General features: G+C 35.0%; 1 protein-coding gene across 1 annotated transcript in view; it reads left to right on the top strand.

Annotated features, from left to right (window-relative positions):
- The first annotated feature begins 1,133 nt into the window (after positions 1 to 1,133).
- LOC111371187 (3beta-hydroxysteroid-dehydrogenase/decarboxylase-like) overlaps positions 1,134 to 10,129 on the top strand; it is a 9,446-nt gene continuing 450 nt past the window's right edge. The window contains exons 1-12 of the mRNA XM_022993089.1: positions 1,134 to 1,329; positions 2,077 to 2,348; positions 3,375 to 3,464; positions 3,574 to 3,707; positions 4,077 to 4,247; positions 4,609 to 4,734; positions 5,392 to 5,471; positions 6,444 to 6,642; positions 7,033 to 7,138; positions 8,103 to 8,277; positions 8,636 to 8,792; positions 10,099 to 10,123. Coding sequence (XP_022848857.1) covers positions 2,117 to 2,348; positions 3,375 to 3,464; positions 3,574 to 3,707; positions 4,077 to 4,247; positions 4,609 to 4,734; positions 5,392 to 5,471; positions 6,444 to 6,642; positions 7,033 to 7,138; positions 8,103 to 8,277; positions 8,636 to 8,792; positions 10,099 to 10,123 — 1,495 coding nt within the window. The 5' untranslated portion in view covers positions 1,134 to 1,329; positions 2,077 to 2,116. The remainder of the gene's footprint in view (positions 1,330 to 2,076; positions 2,349 to 3,374; positions 3,465 to 3,573; positions 3,708 to 4,076; positions 4,248 to 4,608; positions 4,735 to 5,391; positions 5,472 to 6,443; positions 6,643 to 7,032; positions 7,139 to 8,102; positions 8,278 to 8,635; positions 8,793 to 10,098; positions 10,124 to 10,129) is intronic.

Below are 10,129 nucleotides of genomic sequence, written 5' to 3'. Positions count from 1 at the left end.
ATCAAATTAAAATCTACTAAAAATTATGTAACAACCTATACATCATGCCGATAAGCTTCATTTGATGCAATGTGTCTAGTAGCAAATAATTTCTTTATTAGAGTCACGTTTCTATTCTCAATATATATAATGTTATCAAATATACATACCAATTAGTGACGTCGTAATACAACTAACATTTTTGTTAGATCTTTGAAACTTGCCAAAGCAAAATAAATTATTTTTTTGAAAACGATGATGATGAGCTAGACATTACTTAAAATTCTTAATTATAACAATGTAATAACAAATATATAAATAGAGACTAGTAGCAAAAAAAAATTACGAAATTAGGAAAAAATTTCAATCTAACAATTGAGAAAAATAGTAAGACATCGTATGAAAATTGAAAGCAATTACGCTGTCTTATTATAGATAAAAAGTTGCAATGTAAGGTAACAAATTTAAATTTTGAATTTGAAAAGCTAACCTAAAATGTAGCAGTTGTTGAATGCTGCAGAAATGCAGTAAGGTGCAGGACTAGGCTCATTGTGGCAGTTACAATGCTAGACGACAATCAATTGTACGAGGTTATCGCTATTTGACCAACATCTATGACTCATCTAAGCACGAGTGGAGCTAGCTCGACTAGCTTTATGGGGCGAGCTGATGAGTGAATCCCCCAGTTAACACCCCTATGTTGAGATAACCAACTCTATATAGTGAGTAATTTTTTAGATCAATCGAACTTTTTAAAATTCTATTTTATGATGTTGCAAGCATCATTGTTGAGCTTCATTTTTCCCAATAAAGTAGAGCATAATGTCTCTTAACTTTTCCTCGACACGCTCTCTGGACAATACATACTACACTTTGACATAATATGTCCGCGTATCCCGAAAATTAGTGATTTTATGGTAATTGCATCCAACAAGCTTCGAGGAGTATAAAATTCACTAAACAAGTTTCATAATAGAAGATACGCTCTTTTATCATTGCAATGTGATTGTTTATTGATATATTAATTTTAAAAGATTTTAATAAAATATAGTGAATTATATTTGTTCGTGACACTATTTATGTCATTATAAATACTAAAAAATATATATATATACATTTAAAAAAAAAAAAAAAATTTCATTGAAATCTTCTTTTAAACTCAAATAAGTGATCGTTAAATTATTTTTGATTTGAAACAATAGTTGAGTAGATATTCTTCTGTATTACACTCAAAATTGGGAACAATTTAGTGTGAAGGAGAGCTGGATAGGCAAAAAGGGAGACATATTCATCGGCACCAATTTATCTCGTGCTGATTCTACTCAACTTATTCATCACCAAACTTGGAAGGTATTATCGGATATTATTAAATGTAAAAAAGGGTTTTATATGTTGAAATAGCATTCGATCTGATTGTTGTGAATGATTTAATTTCAACTCAACTCCAAATAATTTATTTATTTTTTCAAAGTTGTTTTTTGGTTGTAATCTTACTCTAGCAACAGTGAATTTTTCGACAACATTTCTTTTGAATCTTGATGCGGTTGTTTATGGGTTTCTCCTTACGTCGAATCTGGTTGCGGCTGGATTTTAATAGGTGAAATATTCAGGACCAAATCCAGTGTGGGCAATTGCCCCCACTAGACCGCAGCTGCTCCGCTCCTCTGTTTAGCCCATTGGTTGGGTTCGTTAAATCTCTGGACACCAATTGTTTTTAACCCGATTTAATTAGTGTTAGAGCTAGATCATTGGTTCGAGTCACATCATGTTGAGGGAGGATTGTATGGGAGCAACCGGGCCCCTCTCAAGCCCATGGGTTGGTCAGTCAAATGATGGATCGAGAGCCATAAAAGGTTTAGCTTGGTTTCACTGGATACCAATTAGTTTTCAGATGCGATGATTGAAATTTGATCCTAAAAGAAATAATCATTCTCTAACTATATAACTACTTAATTAAATATTTTATGTTATTCTGCCTTAATTTCAATTTTCAATAAGTACCCACATTTTTTTATTTTTGAGATTTGTGCATGCAAAACTAGTATTTAATGTCATGTTATAATTATTTAAGCACATTGCTAAGTTATCACTTTGCAGGACCATAGTAGTGGTAATATTTATCAGAATATATCTTCAAATGGCTGAGGAAGAGAGGTGGTGTATGGTGACGGGTGGGAGAGGCTTTGCAGCGCGGCATTTGGTGGTAATGCTAATCAAATACGAGATGTTTAAGGTCCGTATAGCGGACTTGGGTCCCAACATTGTGCTGGATCCCGATGAGGAGAAAGGGGTTCTCAGTGAGGCCCTGGTGTCTGGCCACGCTCAATATGTTTCCACAGATCTTCGTGACAAACCCCAAGTACTTAAAGGTCTTATTTTATTATTGCCTACTGCGTTTAATGTCTGAATTATTTGTTTCTTTGAGTTTTCTTTATTTCTTAATGTTTACATATATGATGTGATTATTTCTAGCCTTTGTTAAGATTGAATATTCTTCACATGCATAAGGTGTATATTAAAAAATTGAGTGAGGCTTGTAAGTCTGCATGTAGGACCAGTTGCCCCATTGCTTGTGAGCCAGTCGTATAAGTTGGAGGTATATTGGGAGGTTGCAATAAATATTTTCAATACTTTTCTGAAGAGATGACTTGAAATCAATCTCCCCAGCCCTCCCTGCATCCACGCTGTTTCACCAAGAAAGTTAACCTGCATCTGAGAATTTTCAGCTCACATGTGAGATTATTTGTTTCTAAAGTTTGCTTCAGAAGGTGTAAATAGCAGTCAGTCGTTATGCTAATTTCTTTAACTTAATGATATTCTTTAGATTATTGAAATTATAATACTTTCTAATTAGGAGTTAAGGACAAGGCACGAGACAAATTGAGAAGACTGGATTCTGATTTCACAATCAAAATTGCTTATTGAAAATCTGTAAAGGGGTAGTTCCTTCCGTTTTCTAGTCTATCTGTTGCATATCTGAACATCCGGATTCTCAAGTGTCTCATTCCACACTTCAACAAGACAATAATGAGCACAGTAATTTTTCTAGTTTGTTTAGTATTTCAGTGCGTATCAGGTTGGTGGGGGGAGCAGCTGGAGAATGGGGCATAAAATTTGATGAGGATCACGTGTATCAATTCACAAATTTTAAATAGAAACCTTTTCCAGGACAGTGGAATTATTAAAAAGAGTTTTCTGCGAGCTTAAGCATAAAAATAATTGAAATTTGAAGCTAACACAGGGTAAACCGGGGATGATTGTGTTAATTGGTTTTATAACTTGACTGGTTATAGATTTTGATTTCTCTCTGCGGTGGAAGTTGGCGAGTTTAAAGTTCCAATATAGATGTTCAAATAATGTTTGATTATTTCTGGGTTTTCCCTGTGTTTGTGCAGCTTGCCAAGGAGTGGAAGTTGTTTTCCATATGGCTGCTCCTGATTCGTCGATTAATAACCATCAGCTCCATCACTCTGTCAATGTCCAAGGTAATTTTGGGATTTCAGAGAGCTTGATAAAGAAATATACTCTCTATGCTTCTAAACGTCTCTAGCCTTGTAAACTTTGGCTTTATTTTTCTTTATCATACTGCATCAGGAACCAGGAATATTATTGATGCCTGTGTTGAGATGAAAGTTAAAAGACTTGTGTATACTAGTTCTCCAAGTGTTGTCTTTGATGGAGTTCATTGTTTATTTAATGGGGATGAATCGTTGCCCTATCCTGCTAAGGTACTGAACTGTGTTGACCTAATGTCAGTATTATCTTATATCATTCCTAGAGAGGGATCATTAATAGCATTCTTTGCATTCATCACTGGTTTACACCGCATGACGAATAAAGGAAGACATCATTTTAATTTAGTTATCTGTATTCCTCTTTTCCCTTCTGTTCTATTTGGATCAGATGAACTGTAGTTGCTCCACATAATTTCACTATTTTATATTACCTGGTGATGTAAGGAAACAAAGATTTGCATGCCTTTCTCCTCGTCTAATTTAGTTCTGCTATATGCAAAGGAAACTTAATCTGATTTTGTGTAACAATTATTTCATTGATGCAAATGTATCAAATAATATTATTTTTGGTTAATTGTTCAGCACAATGATTCATATTCTGCTACAAAAGCTGAAGGAGAGGCCCTAGTTATCAAATCAAATGGCTTGAATGGACTTCTAACATGCTGCATTCGACCTAGCAGCATTTTTGGCCCCGGTGATAAGTTACTTGTTCCATCTTTAGTTGCTGCAGCAAGGGCTGGGAAATCCAAGGTTATTGTTTTGCTCGTTCTTGTATGATTACTTAGTCACACATTGATTTACCTTTTAAGTGGATTAATTTAGCTGACAGCAATTAAACTGATGAAGTTATGATTAGCTTAAAGAGAATGCATGAGACTCATCTGCATTGCTTTTTAGTCACACTGTGAGGTTCTTTACATGAAATATATATTTGGCGATGTTCATTCCTGGCAATAACTCTACTTCTCCTTATCAAGTGTGAATTGTCTATTTTGTCTTTTATGCCATTGTTATTTTTTACTTATTTTTTTAAGTGTTTTTAGCTGTTTTTGTACTTCGATATCCAGACAATTTCTGTCATTTTCTCTGATGTGTATTGTGAATTGTCCAGTTTATTATTGGAGATGGAAATAACATGTATGATTTCACTTATGTGGAGAATGTGGCACATGCTCATATATGTGCTGAACGAGCTCTGGCATCAGAAGGGACAGTAGCAGAAAGATCTGCTGGTCAGGTAAAGTTTGTTTCTTGCAAGGCATATATTTGATACCATTTCAGTTGATTAGTGCCACATATAAGTGCATACATTTCAAGTCCAACTGCTCTTGTAGAAATGAAAAGTTGCAGCAATCTCTTTTCATTGCATCTTGTTATGCTGTTGATAACCAGTTGTTATTTGGAAGTATGTCTAGTTGTCAGCCAAGTAATGAGAGTGCATTATTCATGTTCTTGAAGTGTACCTGTGAATGTGTAAATAGAGTACTTTTAAAAGACTGAAAAACCAGAAATACAGAAATCAGAATAGTGAACCGACATTAATGGGAGTACTTATAGATCTGCCATCTACGAATCTCTTTTCCTTGCATCTTGTTATACTGTTGATAATCGGTTGTTATTTTGGATGTATGTCAAGTTGTCAGCCATTTAATGGGAGTGTCGTGTTCTTGAAGTGTATCTGGGAATGTGTAAACAGTGTACTTTTAAAAGTTAAACAGTCCAAAAATTCAGAAGTCTCCTAGATTTTAGAATAGTGCACCAATATTTGATTTTACATGTACTTTATGGAGCATAAGGGGATTTTGAATATTTAATTTCTTGAAGTATTATTGAATTCACATTATTGTATATGTAAGCCTGAATGGACAAATTTTTAATTGAATTTCCTTTGCAGGCATACTTCATTACCAATGCGGAACCAATCAAATTTTGGGAGTTCATGTCTCTTATTCTTGAAGGACTTGGTTATGAAAGGTACTCTCCTTCTTTCCTACGAGAAGTCAGAAGTGTAATCATGGTTTTTTAGGGAAGCCTGCTTATTTCCCTTGGGTTAGCATGCATCTTTTAGTGGTCTGACAGAAGGCATTCAGTGTTACATTGTAGGCTTCAGTGTTTTAATGGATAGAGAAGTGCCTTATCTAATCTTGCTAATTGAAGTATGGAACTTGCCCTATATTGGTCAATTCTAAACTAGTAATTTTGAGCAGCTTATTAGCTCATTTCCAATGGGTGTTATAGATGATTTGACTTAGTATCAAAGCTGATCGTGGAGGTGGTGGACAAGTCTCACATTTTAATTTTTTAATAGAGTTCATGATTTCCATTAGTCCTCCTCTTCACTCTATTCTTGGCTCTTGATTCTGCAATAGTGTCATGTTGTTACTCCTAAAGTAGTAAATGAGCTATGGTGTCCCATGCACGCAGCATCATTTGGATATGGAGGTATGTTAACTGGGGCTAGGAAGCCCCACAACCCCCCTTCTTCCATAACCTGAGCTCGGAGAAGGAAGAGATAAGAGGGTTCTATGGAGAGTATACAACTTTGAGAGAGCGGTGATTTAAATTTCCATGGTGAGTCTGCCCTGCTGATATATTGGAAATAATATCTTGGGATAAATGTCAAGCTAAACAAGCAGAGTGAAAGCCAATTTACCCTCTTTTACAAATCAGTTTCGCTAAAGCACCCTCTGCTCTAACTAATTGTCAACTGAATTGCCTTAAGAAAGGGCTTTAGAATGGAATTTCGGTATATAGAGAAAGATGTAGGCACACCCTCATTGAAAAAAACTCAAACTTTATTCTCTCTGTTTTCTATGTGCATATCTGGTTGTTCCCGGCACTCTGTTAGGATCCATAGCTCTTGTTTTTCTTAGAGAGTTTGTTTCCATGTAGAAATGTATAATTCCCGCCATATGTTATCTATATTTCTGATTAATAAGTATGCAGGCCAAAAATTAAGGTTCCTGCCGCTGTTATAATGCCAATTGCACATATGGTGGAGTTAATTTATAAGCTTTTAGCCCCTTATGGGATGAAGGTTCCGCAGTTGACACCTTCAAGAGTTAGACTTCTGTCTCGCAGCCGAACATTTGATTGTTCTAAAGCAAATGATCGTCTTGGCTACACACCAATTGTACCACTCCAGGTCCTTTTTATGACCCTCAATGAATCAACTGCATTTCTCTTGCCTAACACCTGCTCATTGGTTATTAAATAGTTGATGCTATGAGATCGAATTCCTGCTTTGGATGTGATTCATCCTTTATGCAGCCATAAAATCTAATTTCCTCACACATGTAACCAAGTATGGCCTTGTATTGCCTTATTTGATTGTTTCCTGCACGTATATTTAGTAGAAGGAAATGTTAAACCTCCTCAGTACCCACAAACACTGGCAAGAACTTGCCGCGTGATATTTTCTATGATATTTGATTGACTTTGTCAAATATGTGTAAAAAATTTTGGTGGCTGAGATCTTTTGATACTTATATGAGTCTTGTGACGATTTTTCTTCAATTATATTAATTGTTTCCAGGAGGGCCTTAAGAGGACTATTGAATCATACCCACACTTAAGAGCTGATGTTCCAACCACAAATGATAGGCCATCTAAAGCTGCCTTACTTCTCGGAAATGGGAAGGGTATCAATTTCTTCTCAGTGAAACTCTTATTCTTCTTTCTTCACTGGATGCAAAATGTTCCACTTTTTTTAGTATTCAGTTCATATGATGTCCTTACTTCTGTCCAGAATTGTCATTAGTCAACCACTAGGACGTGTGATTACTATTGATATGCATTTATTTCTCAGGGTCTAATTGTGACTTAGACTTCTGAAAACCATATGATTCAATTTCAGTTCCACAACATGTCATGGAAAATGAAGCTAAAAGTTGATCTTGTAGAATGGTTTATGACCTCAATTGCACCTGGGAATTCTTCCCCTTTGTGTGGATTTTAATTTGCTGATTGGTTGGTTGCATTAAAAGTTATAAGAGGAAGTGGTAATAGACTAAGCTATAAAAATTTATCTTGATCTAGGATATGGGCCTATGGCCGTGATGCTAATAAATTATTCTATCATATTGGGTACTGGGGTGAAAGGGATCAGAAATGTAAGGACTAAGGAGATGAAGAGTTCTGGAATGTTAAGAATTTATGTAAAAAGAAGAATAAGCAAGAATATGAGGACTGTTTGGATGGGACGGAGTGAATGAAAAGAAAATGTGTTAGGAAAGGAATTCTATGGATGGAGGAAGCTATATTGAAATTGTTTGAAAGCTCAATTAATCATGCGCAGGGTAGGAGCTTGGTGGTTGTGAAGAAAAGTAGATATCACAATTTACAATATATTTTATGTTGCTTTGTTATTATGCAAACAGCAAGCAGGTTTCTTATTGTTCATAATTCTGCTCATATAAGTTGATGAAACATATTATATGGGTATTATTCCTTGTAGTTATTTTTGGGTTCTGTTTTGGTGTCTATATTGTGAGCTTGCTCCCCCTTGGCAAGATATACAATATTTGATTTTTTCTTGCATAAACCAAAACAGTCAGTGTAATCAACATTTAAATATGACTATGTTGGATTCTTGAATACTTGCAGTTGCTGACCTGCTTCTTTGGAGGAATAAAAAGCGAACACTAACAGTACTGTTGATCTTGGCTGCATTTTTCTTCAACTTTATTGCAACTGGATATACCATCGTAACTGTGGTTTCCAAGCTTCTGCTGGCAGCATCAATTTTCCTTTTCATCCATGCCAAGTTACCAGAGAAAATGTATATATGCTGACTTTCTCTCTTACTGTACAAGTAATTATATTGAGCTTCTGCACGGGTTTATCATGGAATTAGATAACCATAAAGATGTATAAATATCAGCTACAGTGTTAAACAAGTGCATAAATTCCATGACTTGTTTGTTTGGTGACTGATATGAGTTTAAGAGTAAAAGAGTACTCTATAAAATGCAAATCCATTTGATTTTTCTAATTCTACTGTATGCACTGCAAATTTTTTTATTTGTTCTTAGGTTGCAAGTTTACTTGTCCAAAAGAGAAGATTCACAATGTCTCTTAAAAGGATATCTACACAATAGGCAGTATTAGGTATGCTGATGATGGCTGTGCTTGTGCAGATTGGGATATAAAATTGAAAAAATTCAGGAGTCAAAATTTCACATATCAGAAGATAAGTCTCACCAAGTTGCTCTGTCAGTGGCATCAGAGTGGAACTCTGCAATAATTTGTTTAAAATCACTTTGCAAAGGAAGTGACTGGATACTTTTCCTGAAGGTAATTTCATTATTAGTATTTTAATTGCTTTGTACTCTTCTTGGAAATTTCACTTTTTATGCATATTTTTCCATTTTTTGGGTAGAAAAGATGTTGTAAGTTCTTTTTGAAGCTTTTAGTTCAAGCTATCCGTGTGTATGCAATGGGCCTACATATGCATAACCTGAAAAGGATGTGGTTTGCTTTTTTGGTTTATCTTTAGTTTGGAGAACACTTTTGAAATTAAGCATTTGAGATTAAGTAGAACAAAGAGAAAATGCATGGAATGTGACGAGGACAGAATGCACAATAGTCGAGTGGATTGGGCCATATAAAAGCGGATTGGACCGAATAAAGAAATGTCATGGGGATCATATGTGATTGGAATACCTACACCTTTAATGGAGGAGGATTAAACGATGCACAAGAGTACAGCGGATTGAATTGAATACACATGTCATGAGGATCTAATGTGATTGAAAGATTCTTTAAAATGGAAGTTTTATAGAATGTAAATTAGACAAGCTCTGTTTTATGATATTGATTGTTGAGCAATTAAATAATAAAATGCTCAGATGATGAATTTAACATAGAGGAGATTAAGTGTATGTTTGGTAATGTTTTTTGTATATTATAAGTTGTTGGTCTTGGAGAATGTGTGTTGATAACTATGCTTGACCAGCTTATTAGCTTGAAAAAGCTTTACCAAACATACTCTAAGGTGGATTTGTGAGAACTACGTACTAGATAACTATGAAATGATGCTGTATTGCAAAATGAGGTGGCATTATAAAATTTTTAGAATATTATTTTAGATGGTTAAGATGTCTCTTGCATAAAAGGAAAGATGTTGTCATTCATTGGTGCAACGCAGTCCCAATAGAACATGTTAGGAGAGTGATAAGTGGACCAAAAATAATATGGCCTGAGGCAATTGCACGATATTTTATTTTCTTGGATTTCTAGAAGAGGTAGCTTTACATCCATTGGACATGGAAAATTTGTTTGGAGAAATTGTTAAAATAATAAATTTGTTTCGAAGCAGAAGTGGGTATATTCCGTGTGCCACAACATTTATACAGGCATTGCGCACTGACTATAATAACATAAATCTGTGATGCCTGTAAGTCAAGATAGAGGAACATGATATCAGGAATGGGAATAAAGTAAATTGATGACTTTCAGGTTCCTACCAGGTGAATGTATGATAAAATTTGTAGCCTTCTTGATCTCTTCTTTTTATTGTGAAGCACTTCTATATTTGCATTTACTGTAATGGGGATTCCATCGACCAATGTTTACTCATTCTGAATCTGGTTGTGGACAGGTGGTTCTCTCGCTATTGGCTCTCAGCATTC

The sequence above is a fragment of the Olea europaea genome, chromosome 22, assembly GCF_002742605.1.
Source record: "Olea europaea var. sylvestris chromosome 22, O_europaea_v1, whole genome shotgun sequence".
NCBI lineage: Eukaryota > Viridiplantae > Streptophyta > Magnoliopsida > Lamiales > Oleaceae > Olea > Olea europaea.
Note: the sequence above shows the minus strand (reverse complement) of the source record. Positions and strands in the feature narration are given on the sequence as shown.